The sequence below is a fragment of the Pungitius pungitius genome, chromosome 12, assembly GCF_949316345.1.
Source record: "Pungitius pungitius chromosome 12, fPunPun2.1, whole genome shotgun sequence".
Lineage (NCBI taxonomy): Eukaryota > Metazoa > Chordata > Actinopteri > Perciformes > Gasterosteidae > Pungitius > Pungitius pungitius.
Window position 1 is genome coordinate 17,456,015 of NC_084911.1, and position 16,838 is coordinate 17,472,852.

Genomic DNA, 16,838 nt, shown 5'->3' on the forward strand with positions numbered 1-16,838 from the left:
TTACATTTGAGTTTATTTATTAAATAATATTTATTATTTAAGTATTAGAAATGTTTGCTTGCATGTCTGCTTATGAAAAGGTAAATACAGTTAAATTACCCCAGAATTCCCGTAAATTCCAGCGGAAAGTTTGAATGGACACGGAATTTTGCAACCCAAAGTATGATTGACCTTACCCGTGGACTAATGTTGCACGGTGTACCGGTACTAGAAAGGTACCGCGATACCCTCACGTTGAAAACGATATGATATTGAATATTTTTATTTACTTTAAACCGGTACTTTAATACTTTAAACAAAGTGGCTGGGTGGGTGGACCATCACAGATGCTCCATTTACCGTCTGCGAGGTCTGTGATGAACCAGCAGGGATTGTTTTTTGCTTGAGACAAAGCCCCGTTATTATTGGACATGGCTACAATCCGAAGCCGAAGGTGTTTTGGGTGCTCGCTCCTTTAGCTTCACGCACGCTTCTGATCTTGAATCTAGGTTGAATGTTCTTGGGTTGAATATTGTAACCTCCATTTCTTTTGCGGCCGAATATTTCAACCGTTTTTTTTTTTTTAGGTTGAATTTTTTTGCGTTGTTTTAATGTTGAAAAACATTTAGGTAATAATTTATGCATAATTTCAATGCATAAATATTCAGTGCTAGAAATTCAATCACCTTTTTATTTCAACCCCCGATGGCACAGATTTACTTCCATAGAAATTGCCCTTTAATTATGTGTCCATTTTCTTCCACCTCAAACACATCTGTAAAATGATGTAATTCATAGTTATGGAAATAACTGTAGTCAGAATAGTCAGATACGGACAATAGGCCCACATATAGCCGTGTATAATCAATGCTATGATTTTACCATGTCGTTTTTATAAATATCTTGCTGTGGGTTAATACTAATATGAATGCCATTTGTTAAGTGTTCAAAAAGCTGGGCAGGAACAAGCTGATGAAAAGGGAACCTTACAGATGTTTTATTTATAACTATCATAAATAAATATTCCAGTATTTTATTTGTGGTATCGTATCGGGTATCATAGTTTTTGTCAGGTATTATCAAAGTAATAATGTTGGTATTGTGACAACCCTACTTAGAAACGGGTTATTATAAAATTGCATCATCGTTGTTAGGACCGTAAATTCACACCAAATTTAGATCTTGGATTAATAAAGAATCCTGTGCAATAACAAATCTGCCTGCTGCATCTTGTATAGTGTTGAGGACTCGTATTAGAACAGATGGGTGGATAAATATTCCTACTCCTCTTGCTTGGGAGGTCAATGAGGCAACTATGACCTGATCAGGCACCTTTTTTTCAGTGTATTCATTGGGGAGCAGATGGGTTTCTCGGATAAAAGCTGTCTTTTTAGCTGCTTCAGTCTCGACATTACTTTTTTAATTTCAATATCTCCCGGAGACCCCTAAGATTCCACGAAATAACATTTATTTTGGTGTCACCAACCATGATAAAGTCAGCAAATTAAGCTTAGTTGCACCCAATTCTTTAATCATGCCATGTGATAGAGTGAATAATGTGCCTTCAAAATAATCAAAAAAACAATAACACTGGCCTCTCCCAATTGAGGCCCCCTAAGTAGGCGTAGCCTACACCCTGTGCGTGTGAACACACACATCTCCCCTATCCCCTGTCGCCTGGGTCCCAGTTAGACTTTCAACATTGCATGAAGTGTATCCTATCTTGCTTTAGGTAGTAAGGTACCAATATATTCATTTTGCCGGAGCCTCGCTCCACACGTCTCCTCAGTTGCGTGTCATAACCGGAAAGCTCTCCATAACTGATCGTAGACCATTATTGAAATGTTAGTACGCAGAGAGACCTGTGCAGGCCAACGCGTCAATGGTTACTGAACCCAAGGACCCAGAAATAGTGACTTCATTCAATGGCTTTAATTTCTTAACCTGTTTAGGACATGTAAGTTAAAGTAGACAGATACAATAAGCAAATTGTTCAGTATGTACTTTTTATCTCAAAGACATTAAAACGTAATAGTCCGTTTAAAGGATGAACTAGCCAAGTAGACTATATTGTTTGTCCACAGACCTACAGCAGCTGTTTGTGCTTAAAGAACATTGGGAGGATTCAGAGCCCCCCCATATTAAAGAGGTACAGGAGGATCCTAACCCCCCTGTACAGTAATAGCCTGGTCACAGCATGAAATAATGAACTAGCTAAGTTGATGGTAAAAATTTATATTTTAGTTAATCAAGTATATTGTTTGCATTTTATTATTACCCACAGACCTCCATCAGTGGTTTGTGCTTAAAGAAGAACAGCAGGAAGATCCGGAGCCCCCCCACATTAAAGAGGAGTTGTTTCAAGGGCTGGAGAAGGCTGACATGACTGTGTCATTCACTCCTGTGAAGAGTGAAGATGTTAAAGTGGAAGCTCATTCCTCGCAACCTAATCACAGAAAAACTGAACAAATGGAGACAGGAGGTGATGGAGAGGACTGTGGAGGACCAGAACCAGACCGCAACTCGGGTCCAGCCAGTCCTCCAGATACTGATAAGAAAACTGGAGACTCTTCTGAGACTGAGGACAGTGGTGATTGGAATGAGACCAGAGAAGCTCTGTCTGGTGAAGAGTTTGTCAGTGATTCTAGATGTAGAACAAGTGAGAAACCTTTGATCTGTTCTGATTGTAAGAAAACATTTGGTTGCATTCAGAAGCTGAGGAAACACATGATGACCCACACATCAGAGAAACCTTTCAGCTGCTCACAGTGTGGTAAATGTTTCACCCAAAAGAGAAATCTAAAAATACACGAGAGATTGCACACAGGGGAGAAACCTTTCAGCTGCTCAGATTGTGGTAAAGGTTTTACTACAAATGGAGATCTAAAGAAACACATGCGACGTCACACAGGAGAGAAACCTTTCAGCTGCTCAGATTGTGGTAAATGTTTCACTCAAAGTGATCATCTAAAGGGTCACATGAGATGTCACACAGGAGAGAAACCTTTCAGTTGCTCAGAGTGCGGTAAATGTTTCCCCTTAAGTGGACATCTTAAGAGACACATGATAATTCACACAGGGGAGAAACCTTTCAGCTGCTCAGATTGTGGTAAAGGTTTCACTACAAATGGAGATCTAAAGAGACACATGAGATGTCACACAGGAGAGAAACCTTTCAGCTGCTCAGATTGTGGTAAAGGTTTCACTACAAATGGAATTCTAAAGACACACATGAGATGTCACACAGGGGAGAAACCTTTCAGCTGCTCAGAGTGTGGTAAATGTTTCCCCGTAAGTGGACGTCTTAAGACACACATGATAATTCACACAGGGGAGAAACCTTTCAGCTGCTCACAGTGTGGTAAATGTTTCACCCAGAGGGGAAGTCTAAATGTACACATGAGATATCACACAGGGGAGAAACCTTTCAGCTGCTCAGATTGTGGGAAAGGTTTCACTAAAAGTAATAATCTAAAGAGACACATGAGATTGCACACAGGGGAGAAACGTTTCAGCTGCTCAGATTGTGGTAAATGTTTCACTAAAAGTGATAATCTAAAGAGACACATGAGATTGCACACAGGGGAGAAACGTTTCAGCTGCTCAGATTGTGGTAAATGTTTCACTAAAAGTGATCATCTAAAGAGACACATGAGATGTCACACAGGAGAGAAACCTTTCAGTTGCTCAGAGTGTGGTTAATGTTTCACTAGATGTAGAGATGTGAAGAGACACATGAGATGTCATACGCTGTGTAAATCTAAAAGTCCACATGAAAACTCAGATGAGAATCCCCTTTAACGTCTTTCCCTAATTTACATTACCGTTTCCCACATGAGTTTTGAATATCCGTCGCAAAGCTATAATGACACATATTTGAAGCTATTCTTCATGTTCACAATTACAACCAACTATCTAAGAATTCCTCACAGGGATTTATTGGGACGACACTCTTTTATTGGAACGACACTCTTGTTTGGTTTTTCCTATGCTCCCGAGGGTTTTGGGTCACAGGATGTCACGTGTGATATACAAAATGAAATTAATTGAAATATCTTCTAAAAGATGGTCAGAAGTTCATATTCCAAGAACAAAATGTTCTTGTCAGTCACACACAAACTATAAACTATGCTAAGCTATTAATTCATTGGAAAGGTGTAATCTAAGGCAGTGATTCTAAACCATCGGTCCGCGAGCACCACCTAGAGGCTTTTTACCCGTGGGCCGCAGTTGTAATATTTCTACTCTGGGCAAAGAATTATTATAACTGTCTTTACGGAGACAAGTAACAGAGATAAGCCACGCCCCTTCCAGGCGCACATAAAGTGGGACATGAATGAAACAAAATAACTAGTTGGGTGAGTAAACAGTGGCGAAAATCCCCTTGGCATTTTAGGTGTGAACGTAGCATAACGCTCTCCACCAAAGCATTGAAGCCATCAAAATATAAGCGGATGGCGTCATCTCACTGACTTGCAACTCTAAATCTTACTTAATAGCAAGCTGTCTTTTTCTGTTCCATGAAGTGTTAGTGTTGTTTTTGCAGGTTTACATACAGAGAATAAATAAATGTTCTTGTGATGATCACTGTATCAGGTTTTTGCTTTTTTATTTTATTTAGTCATTGAATACAAATCCAACCTATAATTATATCAATTAGTTAATATAAAATAGTGGTAGTATTTGAACGGGCGCCTGGGCATATTTGTACATTTGGGCCCTGTTGTCAAAAAGGTTAAGAACCCCTATTCTAAGGCATGTTTCCCACTGTTAACATTGTAACGTTACCCAACCTTATATTGTCCTGTCCAATGACTGATTTTTATGTTCCATTTGTGTTACTGCAAGCTGTCATATTATCAATGTATTAATGCATAAATTTCCGTGAACCAAATTCTCTTTTGCATTTTTAATGTGCAGAAAAATACCAGAAGGCCTCTTACTCTTTTTCATGCATTGAGTTCTTCCTCTTGTTTATATTGTTTTGACGTTTTTTTAGGAAACTTTTTTTAGGCTTTAGTTTTCCTAGTCAATCCTCATATTGAGCTGCGTACATATTTATATATCGAACTAATACATCTTTGTGTGTTGAGAAACAAAAAGTAGAAAACATTGCTGAGCAAGCACAGGTGCAAAAAAGATATGAAGGCAATGAATGGATTTATTTTGTCTTTTGCAGAATTGAATAAATGTTTGAAAAAAAAAATGACAGTTGTCTTTTGCCATTTCTAACCCACACATGTTACATATGGAAAAGACTAAAGGAGGTAATTATAGACCGCAGAAATGTTTTAACGAAAATATTTGTATTCATTTCGTGAGTTACCCCACTGTGCTGCAGAACTCACAACGAAGGTAGATACATTTTAAATGATACTGTACTAATTTACAGGGACACGTAATTCTCGCGCTGTAAAGTGAATGTTACGGGTGGTTTTGGGGAATTAATGTACATATACTGTGTGTATATATAAGGACGGGTGGCCTATCTGTGTGGAGTGCATGTCAGTCTTAGCCCTACATCCCTCCCCCACTGCGCTGCTACAAATGGCCGAGGTATGGGCACATAGCAGCAGCCTGTAATGGGAAACAGAGCTGTCCCAAATGTGGAGAGGATCATAGAGCTGAGGATTGTCAGGATAACGTGCAGCATAAATGTTGTAATTGTGGGTATAATACTGTAACATATAGTGGATGTAAAGTCGGGAAGAGGGCTGTGCAAATCCAGAAGGTAAAAGAGGAAACTATTCAAGCTACTCAAAGGTGTTGAAAAGGGTACAAGGACCTAAAAAATTATTGAAACAATAAAAAGTAATTATAATATTTAAAATAATGATGATGATGATAGCAGCAGCAAAATGGAAGTCTGAAGATACACATGAGATGTCACACAGGGCAGAAACCTTTCAGCTGCTCAGAATGTGGTAAATGTTTAACTTATAGTTGGCATTTGAAGAGACACATGAGATGTCATGCAATAGAAACCTTTTAGATCAGGGGTATCAAACTAATTTCAGGTTTGGGCCAGATACCGCCCACTTTGATCGAACATGGGCCAGAGCATCATGATAGAAAATCATAGGGTGGGGAAGCCTGTCTGTCAGACGCGACTGTGCATGTGTATGGACCTTTTATTTTAGTCTCACAATGGCAGTCATCTAGTGGGCTGTCCACACTAAAATCTTGGGGAGGGATGGCGCAGACGATCCGACCGGCGGAAGGTACGGCTGGGAAGACCCGGCCAGCCTGTCACCCGTTTGAAGCGACCGCACATACGTATGAACCATGATTAATGACATATATGTAGACATACCAATGGATATGGGAAGATTGCTATTCGCGGATGACGGGGCAATATGGAAAAAAGGAAGAAATATTGATTATATAGTTAAAAAGATACAAGAAGGGGTCCAACAGGTTGAAAAGTGGGGAACAAAGTGGGGTGTTAAATTTTCTGTAGAGAAAACTAAAGTGATGTTTTTACAAGGAAGAAAATCAAGGAAAATATAAATGCTAAACTATATGGAAGTAAATTAGAGAGAGGTAAAACATTCAGTTTTTTAGGAGTACAATTTGACACAAAGTTGACATGGAAAGAGCATATTAAAAATGTAGAAGATGAGTGTAAGAAAGTAATAAATATAATGAGATGTTTAACAGGAACAGAATGGGGAGCAGATTATTGTCACGACGCAGGGTCCGAGGGCAAGGAGGGAGGACTCAAATGCGGAGTTGAAAAATAAAAGACTTTAATTGTCAAAAACTCAAAATCAAAATCGCTCCAACCAAAAAAGGGAGGAAGGAGGAGAAAACAAAACAGACAAAAACAGGGACCTGGACTTGAAGACTTGAAAACACGAAACAGACTTGACTTACTTGACACATGAACGCTGACATGTAATGACGCCACACCAGACAAGGGACTCACAGGGCTTAAATACACAAGGGAGGTGCAGGTGATTGAACACAGGTGGAAACGATCAGGCACGGCAGACAATCACAAGGGAAGACAGGACAAGGCAGGAAGTGAAGTTACCCAGGAACACCAGAGACATGAAAACTACAAAATAAGACAGAGCAGACCCAAACCGTGACAGAACCCCCCCCTCAAGGACCGAATTCCAGACGGTCCTAAAGGGGGGCAGAACCATGAAAATCAGACAAGGGGCGGGAGGGTGGGGACCCGACAGCTATGGTCCGGCGGCCTGCCGGGGCGGCGGCCGGGCGTGGGGTGCTCTGGGGGTCTGCCGGGTCGGCGGCCGGGCCTCGGGTGCTCTGGGGGTCTGCCGGGTCGGCGGCCGGGCCTCAGGGTCTCGGGGGGTCTGCCGGGTCGGCGGCCGGGCCTCAGGGTCTCGGGGGGTCTGCCGGGTCGGCGGCCGGGCCTCAGGGTCTCGGGGGGTCTGCCGGGTCGGCGGCCGGGCCTCAGGGTCTCGGGGGGCGCCGAGCTGTGCGGCTCCGGCGTCGTCGTGGCGTGGGGCGCCGAGCTGTGCGGCTCCGGCGTCGTCGTGGCGTGGGGCGCAGAGCTGTGCGGCTCCGGCGTCGTCGTGGCGTGGGGCGCAGAGCTGTGCGGCTCCGGCGTCGTCGTGGCGTGGGGCGCAGAGCTGTGCGGCTCCGGCGTCGTCGTGGCGTGGGGCGCAGAGCTGTGCGGCTCCGGCGTCGTCGTGGCGTGGGGCGCCGAGCTGTGCGGCTCCGGCGTCGTCGTCGTGGCCGGGGGCGCCGACCCAACCCCTGACCCCACCCCCCCTTCAAGGACCGACTTCCAGGCGGTCCCAAGAGGGTGGGAGGGAGGGGTCATGGTCGGGGGCCGTGGGGACGGGCCTGGAGGGGTCATGGTCGGGGGCCGTGGGGACGGGCCTGGAGGGGTCATGGTCGGGGGCCGTGGGGCCGGAACGGGCGGAGACTGGAGTCTTGGGGCCGGAACGGGCGGAGACTGGAGTCTTGGGGCCGGAACGGGCGGAGACTGGAGTCTGGGGGCCGGAACGGGCGGAGACTGGAGTCTGGGGGCCGGAACGGGCGGAGACTGGAGTCTGGGGGCCGGAACGGGCGGAGACTGGAGTCTGGGGGCCGGAACGGGCGTGGGTCTTGGAGCTGGGGGTGTGGGTCTTGGAGCTGGGGGCGTGGGTCTTGGAGCTGGTTCGGGCGGAGACGGGCGTGGTTGGCGCCGTCGCTGCCGCCGAAAGCGGAGGTCCAGGGCGTGGGGGTCGTACCTGGCCTGGAGGCGGGCGGCCAGCTCCAGCACCTGTTTCCAGCGTGCGCTGAGGACTGGGGGCTGGACGCTGGCCTCCATCGGCGAGGCCCAACCTGGGTCTGGAGAGCGGCGAGGGCGGTGACCGGGGCGCTGCCTGGAGCCTGCTTTCGAGCCAGGGTTGGCGTTGCGCCGGGCAGCCAGCTGCGTGCCGTGTGGGTCCCCAAACGCCAGGCGAGTTCCCAAAAATGGGTTTCTTGGGTCAAACCCTGCTGAGTCCTTAGGAGGTGGCGTCATTCTGTCACGACGCAGGGTCCGAGGGCAAGGAGGGAGGACTCAAATGCGGAGTTGAAAAATAAAAGACTTTAATTGTCAAAAACTCAAAATCAAAATCGCTCCAACCAAAAAAGGGAGGAAGGAGGAGAAAACAAAACAGACAAAAACAGGGACCTGGACTTGAAGACTTGAAAACACGAAACAGACTTGACTTACTTGACACATGAACGCTGACATGTAATGACGCCACACCAGACAAGGGACTCACAGGGCTTAAATACACAAGGGAGGTGCAGGTGATTGAACACAGGTGGAAACGATCAGGCACGGCAGACAATCACAAGGGAAGACAGGACAAGGCAGGAAGTGAAGTTACCCAGGAACACCAGAGACATGAAAACTACAAAATAAGACAGAGCAGACCCAAACCGTGACAATTATAACTCATTGAAATACATATATGTGAGGTTAATAAGACCAAGAATGGATTATGGAAGTATGGTGTATGGATCAGGAACCAAAACGTTACTTAGGAGGCCTGATGTAATACAGGCAAAAGCATTGAGATTATGTTTAGGAGCAGTTAAGACATCGCCAGTGTGTGCTCTACAGGTGGAAGCGGGAGAAATGCCATTGAGCATGAGACGAAAACAATTGATGGTAAATGATTGGGTTAATCTAAAAGGACATGGAGATAGTCATCCAACTAAAAGAATATTACAAGATAATTGGGAAAGGGAGAGAGCCCAAAACTTCAGTTTTGGGTGGATAGGGGATCAAGCAGATAGAGAATTGGGAGTATATGAAAAGGAATTCTGCTCAACTGTAATATGGCCTGATACACCGGTATGGAAGTTAGAAAGTATGACTGTTGATTTTAAATTAAATTGGGCAAAAAAAGAAAGGAAGAATATTGACTTGGTAGCGGAATGTTATAGACATATAGAGGTTAAATATAAAGAATATGTTCAGATCTATACAGATGAATCAAAGGATCCAGGGACAGGAAAGACCGGATCTGCAGTTTACATTTTGAATCAAAGAGGTGAGATAAGTAGACGAACCACAAATGATCTGAGTGTGTATGCAGTTGAGTTATATTCTATATTGATGGCACTAGAATGGATTGAGGGAAAACAAAATAAAAAAGCTTTAATTGGGAGTGATTCAATGTCAGCTTTATACAGTCTCATGACTGGGGTGTCAAAGAGTCATCAGGATTTATTATATGCTATATTCACAATCTATACTAGAATAAAAGGAAAAAGTTACGAAATTCAAATGGCTTGGATTCCTGCTCATATTGGTATTGTGGGAAATGAGAGAGTAGACAAGTTAGCCAAACAAGCTGTTAACAAAGAGTATATTGTGGAGCGGACCAACCCAGACTCTTTGGTTATTGTCCTCGGTGACTTTAACAAAGGAAACCTCAGCCATGAACTTCCGAAGTTCAAACAATTTATTAAATGCGCGACCAGAGAGGAGAACACACTGGACCACTGCTACACTACAGCAAGCAGGGCTTATCACGCCGTCCCTCGTGCTGCGCTGGGACACTCCGACCACGTCATGGTCCACCTGATTCCTGCATACAGGCAGAAACTAAAGCTCTGTAAACCTGTGGTGAGGGAATCCAAGAAGTGGACCAGCGAGGCTCTAGAGGATCTTCGGGCGTGTTTTGACTGCACAGACTGGGATGTTTTCAGGACTGCTTCTGACAATCTGGATGAGTTCACAGAGGCTGTAACTTCCTACATCGGCTTCTGTGAGGACATCTGTGTACCATCATGCACCAGGGTGAGTTATAACAACGACAAACCCTGGTTCACAGCGGAACTCAGGAAACTACGTCTGCAGAAGGATCAGGCATTTAGGAGTGGGGACAAAGACCTGTACACAGAGTCTAAATACAGGTTTAGCAAGGCGGTGAGAGACGCTAAACGACTGTACTCTGAGAGACTCCAACATCAGTTCTCAGCTAACGACTCTGCTTCGGTTTGGTGAGGCTTTAAACACCTCACGAACTACAAGCCGAAAACCCCCCACTCCATGAATGACCTCCGCCTGGCAGATGAGCTGAACGAGTTCTACTGCAGATTTGAAAGACAATGTCCTGTCTCCATCCCCCACAACTCCACCACCTCCCCCGACCCATCAGGTGCTCACACCTCTGGACTACTCTCCCCTCCCCCACTGCCCCTCTCTGTCTTGGAGAGTGACGTCAATCGGCTCTTCAAAAGACAAAACCCCCGGAAAGCAGCCGGTCCGGACTCAGTCTCGCCCCACACCCTGAAGCATTGTGCTGACCAGCTGTCTCCTGTGTTCACCGCCATCTTCAACACCTCCTTGGTGACATGCCACGTCCCAGCCTGCTTCAAGGCCTCCACCATCATCCCTGTTCCCAAGAAGCCCAGGATCACAGGACTGAATGACTACAGGCCCGTTGCACTGACCTCTGTAGTCATGAAGTCCTTTGAACGGCTAGTCCTGTCCCACCTAAAGTCCCTCACCGACCCCCTCCTGGACCCCCTGCAGTTCGCCTACAGAGCCAACAGGTCTGTAGACGATGCTGTCAACATGGCCCTCCACTTCATCCTCCAGCATCTGGACTCCCCAGGAACCTACGCCAGGATCCTGTTTGTGGACTTCAGCTCTGCCTTCAATACCATCATCCCGTCTCTACTGCAGGACAAACTCTCCCAGCTGCACGTGCCCGACTCCACCTGCAAGTGGATCACTGACTTCCTGTCCGACAGGAAGCAGCACGTGAAGCTGGGGAAACGCGTCTCTGCCTCTCGGTCCATCAGCACCGGTTCCCCCCAAGGCTGCGTTCTTTCCCCTCTGCTCTTCTCCCTGTACACCAACAACTGCACCTCCAGTCACCAGACCGTCAAGCTCCTGAAGTTTGCTGATGACACCACCCTCATTGGACTAATCTCTGGTGGGGACGAGTCCGCCTACAGGTGGGAGTCTGACCACCTGGTGACGTGGTGCAGTGAGAACAACCTGGAGCTTAACGCCCTGAAGACAGTGGAGATGGTCGTGGACTTCAGGAAGAACGCAGCCCCACCTCCCCCCCCTACCTTGGGTGACTCCCCCGTCACCACTGTGGACTCCTTCCGTTTCCTGGGCGCCATCATCACCCAGGACCTCAAGTGGGAGCTGAACATCAGCTCCATCACCAAAAAGGCTCAGCAGAGGATGTTCTTCCTGAGGCAGCTGAAGAAATACAACCTGCCAAAGACGATGATGGTGCACTTCTACACAGCCATCATCGAGTCCATCCTCTGCTCCTCCATCACCGTGTGGTACGCTGCAGCCACAGCCAAGGACAAGGGCAGGCTGCAGCGTGTCATCCACTCTGCGGAGAGGGTGATTGGCTGCAATCTTCCGTCTCTTCAGGACTTGTTCGCTGCCAGGACTCTGAAGCGAGCCAGAAAGATTGCAGCCGACCCCTCCAACCCTGGACATGAACTGTTTGTGCCCCTTCCATCCGGCAGGAGGCTGAGACTAAGACGTCCCGCCACTCGAACAGTTTCTTCCCTTCGGCAGTCGGGCTCATCAACAGAGCCCGGGCCCCCCCTGACTGACTCTGACTCCCATGCTCATCATCACTGTGTCACTTTCACTTGTCACCCGTCACTTTGTTTAGCTGGTGCACTTTATCCTTATTTTTATTCCTAATTTTATCTTATCTCCTCTAACTTACTAACCCATAGCTTTAGTTTTTAGCGTACTAACCCATAGCTTATATTTTATATTTTATTATACTTTTATTTTATTCTATTTTTATCTCATTTGCACTATGTTGTCTTTATTGTACTGTCTTCATGCACCTTCCGCCAAGACAATTTCCATGTATGTACAACATACTATGGCAATAAACTTTTCCTGATTCCTGATTCCTGATTGAGGCAAGTATCAAGCTGTCAAAATCTGAAGGAAAGAGTGTAATGTGGAAAGAAACCATTAGAAATTGGAAACAGCAGTGGGATAGGGAAAATAAAGGAAGACATTTGTATATTATTCAAAATATTATTGGGGTTGTGAAGAAAAGGGGAGGAAATAGAAGACAAGAAATTGTTATGAGCAGATTAAGGATAGGTCACAGTCATTTGAACAGCACACTTCATATTATAAGGAAGCACCCTACGGGTTTTTGTGGTTTTTGTCCGGTTGCAGAAACAATAGAGCATGTGTAAATGAATTGTAAACAATATGAAGGACATAGGAAAAAGATGATGGAAGAGTTAGGAAAGATTGGAATAAAAGGGATAGGGATGAAGGAAAATACTAGAGAGTGGGGAGAATGAACAATGTAGAGAAACTATTTTAAATTCTTTATTAAGATCAGGTCTGGTGAGAAGAATATAAAATAAGGATATGATATAACAGAGAAATAAATCCGGAAGATGGCGGTAGTGCAACACAAAAGAATGCAAGCTGCCGATAAACCCAGAAGAAGCAGAAGAAGAACAAGTTTGGGGGGGGGGGCTGCCTTATATGGTCATAGCTACAGACGCCCCGGATGTTGGTCTCAGAGCAACATGGCGCCGATCGGTCGTAGAATTAGCACAGTGTCTTTGTTACGTTGATCAAGTATCAGTTATCTCCATCCGTTCTGATCCACCAGAGTCTCTGGACGTCTGGACAAACCTCCGATGGACTTTCAGCTGCTCAACTTTTTTCGAGATCACTTTCCTCTTTGCTAAACTATCGGAGTTAGCTTAGCATGCTAGCTGGAAGCAGAGGGAAGTTAGCAACACCGCGCTAGTCCGAGTTTAACGGGGTTTATCTGGAGGAAACGTGTCTGATTCAGTGAAGATGTCTAAAGCCCAGATGCTGAGATGTTTAGTGAAGCAGCGACTCACTGAGGCTGCTGAAGAGATATTTGGGCTGTTTGAAAGAACGATAGCAGAGTACGAGGAGGAAGCTTCTAGAATAAAAGAGGACAACGAGCGACTGAAGAAACATCTGCACGCTGTTTTTAACCCTGAAGTCCGCATCCAAAGAGCAGGTTGGTTCTCTCTCTCTTCACACTGACATCAGTGAAACGTTTCAACCCCCCTAACGTGTAATGAGGTGTTTCAAAATTCCGTAATAGACGGCTGACATTTGTACATTAACAGACTGTATTGGACATGAACTAAGCGGAAGTTAAACGGGAGCGTACAGCCGCTCACAATACGCCTCTTCTTCTAGTTTTGAATTCATTTAATGATGCTGAGATCCTTCGACAAGCTGTTAGGAGTGATTGGCGGAGTTTTGAATCCAGGAACGCGCTTGAAGAGGCACATGAGCCGCTGTATCGTAGTGGGGGGGCAGCGGCTTTAATGGAGCGTGCAGACGCATAAACCCGACAGGACATGAGGGAATAACCGCAGTAGCGCCGAGTGCGGAAAGTGGTCGGTGGAAGGATCCTGTTGGGGGGGTCGGCGTGTTCCGTGTGTGTTTGTGGGAGGGGGGGGGGGGGTCCGCGAGGCTTTTGCTTTTGTGGCACAGCAGTGGCTTTTGTGGCAAAGCAGTGGCTTTTGTGGCGTCACAACAGAAATACTCGTTCTGCACTCACCTACCAACTTAAACCTCCACGTTAAATGAAACGTTTTTTCTTTTAAAAGCAGCTCTGAGAGAAGACAGTAAAAACAGAAGAGAGAAAGTTGACATTCTGCAAAGCACTTTCATTGAGTTGGGAGAGCAGTGATCAAGGTTCAGAGCTTCAGATCTTCATGGATTAGATTACAGTTTTTCTCCATTGGTTTGGCTATTTTTTTTTAAACAAATTACATTCTCAAAACTCTAAGATCATTTGGCAAAACAGTCTTACAGTTCTGCACACTAATCCTCACTTGCAAAAGCACATAACTCTCCTAAAACAGTTCACTCGTGTGTCAAAACTACATTTCTTTCTCGTTTACGTAATATGAATATGAAAACAGTGATCCATTTGAAGAAGGTAAAGTGTATTTACAAAAACATTTTTTGTAATATCACATTAATTGTTCCTTTCTACACAGCCTGTGAAGCTTGATCTTTAGTGTGTTCTTTCCCCACTTTTAACATTTAACAATTAGTTACGGGCAACACTTACACTGTAATAAATGTAATTACAAACTGTGTTTTATACATTTATCTACTATTTAATTAATATTTGCATTACTTTTAGGAAGACAAAATGTAAGTTAACCAATTTCAAGCACCAAAACAGCACTTATACCAGCAGGTTGCAGTATACATGTATTTAAAAACATTAGTTATCGGTACCCCTAATACAAGAAAGATAGATCTAATGAGGGGTTGACAACTATAGGCCTGTAAGTGTAGCTTGTTGGGGATGTGTGACCACAGCGGTGCATCAATCAGAACCAAACAAATGTTATTCCAATCATCTTTATTGATTGTATGAATGTACAGTAATTATGAGTTTGTGTGGTTCTACAACAAAGCAGTCAAAAAGCAATATCAGGCCACTGCTAATTAGGGTTGCCAACCGTCCCATATTACCCGGGACATCCCAAATTATGGGCAATTTTGATTTGAATCACAACCTCCTAAGTCAATGACGAACACTCCCGGTTTTTGTGAAGTTGTGCGCTGCTCATTGTGCAAGCCCAGCCGCCGACCGCTAGCAGCCACACCCTTGGGTTTGATTTGTTTTCATATATAAATACACCCTTCTTTACAGTCTCTGCGTCTTATTTTATTCTTTTGTTTCCAACTTTTACATTACATGTCATTTAGCTGACGGTTTTATCCAAAGCAACTTACAATAAGTGCATTTCCACATAGAGATACAAACTCAGAAGAACAAGTAACAAGAAGAACAAGTAACAAGAAAGTACAATTTTCATCAAATAAGCAGTTTCAAAACATCTTACAGCAGAGTGTCATTATGAGAACAATGAAGCCATTTCTGTGCCACAAAAGCCACTGCTGACCCCCCCCCCCCCCCCCCCCCCCCACAGGAACCCAAGGAACACCCCTCCCACAAACACACACGGAACACGCCAAAAAAAAACCCTCGCGGAGCCCCCCGCAACGCCGCCGTGCCGCTCCCGGCCGAGGACCACCACATCCCCGCGGAACCTCCACACGGACCCCCGCCCGCCCCCACACGGAACCCGCAGACATGAGATCGAAGTGGCCAGTATCGGGTCCAAAGCTAAAACGAGCCCCTGCTCTGGAAAACGAGCGCTCACTTGTCTCAAATAAATAAAAAAAATAAAATAAAAGGTATTAACGTCAACGGCCGTTTTCTAGGAAAACTTGGCTCCGCCCACTCAGCGTGCCTCTGAGACGCTCGCTCCGGACTTGCCACTGAATTACTGGCCATTGCCACTCGCTTGCCTTGTTTTGCAAATTGTTCAGTATGTACTTAAAGATGTTTATCTCAAAGACATTAAAACGTAATAGTCCATTTAAAGGATGAACTAGCCAAGTAGACTATATTGTTTGTCCACAGACCTCCAGCAGCCGTTTGTGCTTAAAGAACATTGGGAGGATTCGGAGCCCCCCCACATTAAAGAGGTACAGAACGAACCAGAGCCCTCCCACTTTTAAGAAGAGCAGCTTCAAGGGCTGGAAGACAATGAAATGAAGCTCTCATTCACATCTCTGAAGAGTGAAGATGAGAAAGATGAAGCGCTGTTCTCTCAGTTTCATCGGAGACAAACTGAACAGATGGAGACAGACTGTGAAGGAGTGGACTGTGGAGGACCGGAGCCAGACAGGAACTCGGGTCCAGATAGTCCTCAAGAACCAGATACTGAAAGAGATGGAGACTCTTTTGAGACTGTGGACAGTGACGATTGGAATGAGAGCAGTGAACCTCAGTCAGGTTTAAACTCTCATAATAATTAAGATTTTGTGAGTTATTTAAGATGTAGAACAAATGAGAAACCTTTTATCTGTTCTGAATATAAGAAAACATTTGGTTGCATTATATACCTGAAGAAACACATGAAGACCCACTTATCAGAGAAACCTTTCAGCTGCTCACAGTGGTAAATGTTACTCTAGACGTGGAAGACTGAAGATCCACATGAGATGTCACACAGGGGAGAAACCTTTCAGCTGCTCAGAATGTGGTAAATATTTCAATGTAAATGGAAGTCTGAAAATACAGTGCAAGAGTAGTCCAACGTGCAGAATGGCGAGTCCAGGTGAGGTGGTGGGGTGGAGGCGCCCCCGTGGCCAGGCGAGGTTGACGGGTTCCCAGGTGCAGAACTAGGAAACAGACAAAAGACAAGTAAGTGTTTTTTTCAAGGGGATTCTTGGGATCTCAGTAAGTAGCGGTAGTAGCGAATGCAGGCACACATACTACTTTGTCTAACAATCCGGCAGGGACTGGATGTCGGCCTCAACTTAACTAGGGTGGCTAATCAAGATCAGATGTGTTGGC

At 45.2% G+C, this 16,838-nt stretch overlaps 1 protein-coding gene across 1 annotated transcript; it reads left to right on the forward strand.

Annotated features, from left to right (window-relative positions):
• The first annotated feature begins 2,653 nt into the window (after nucleotides 1–2,653).
• Nucleotides 2,654–5,119, forward strand: LOC119199157 (gastrula zinc finger protein XlCGF17.1-like). Its single transcript, XM_062565923.1, has one exon. The coding sequence runs from the start codon at nucleotides 2,707–2,709 to the stop codon at nucleotides 3,679–3,681; it is 975 nt and encodes a 324-aa protein (XP_062421907.1). The 5' UTR covers nucleotides 2,654–2,706; the 3' UTR covers nucleotides 3,682–5,119.
• The last annotated feature ends 11,719 nt before the right edge of the window (nucleotides 5,120–16,838 follow it).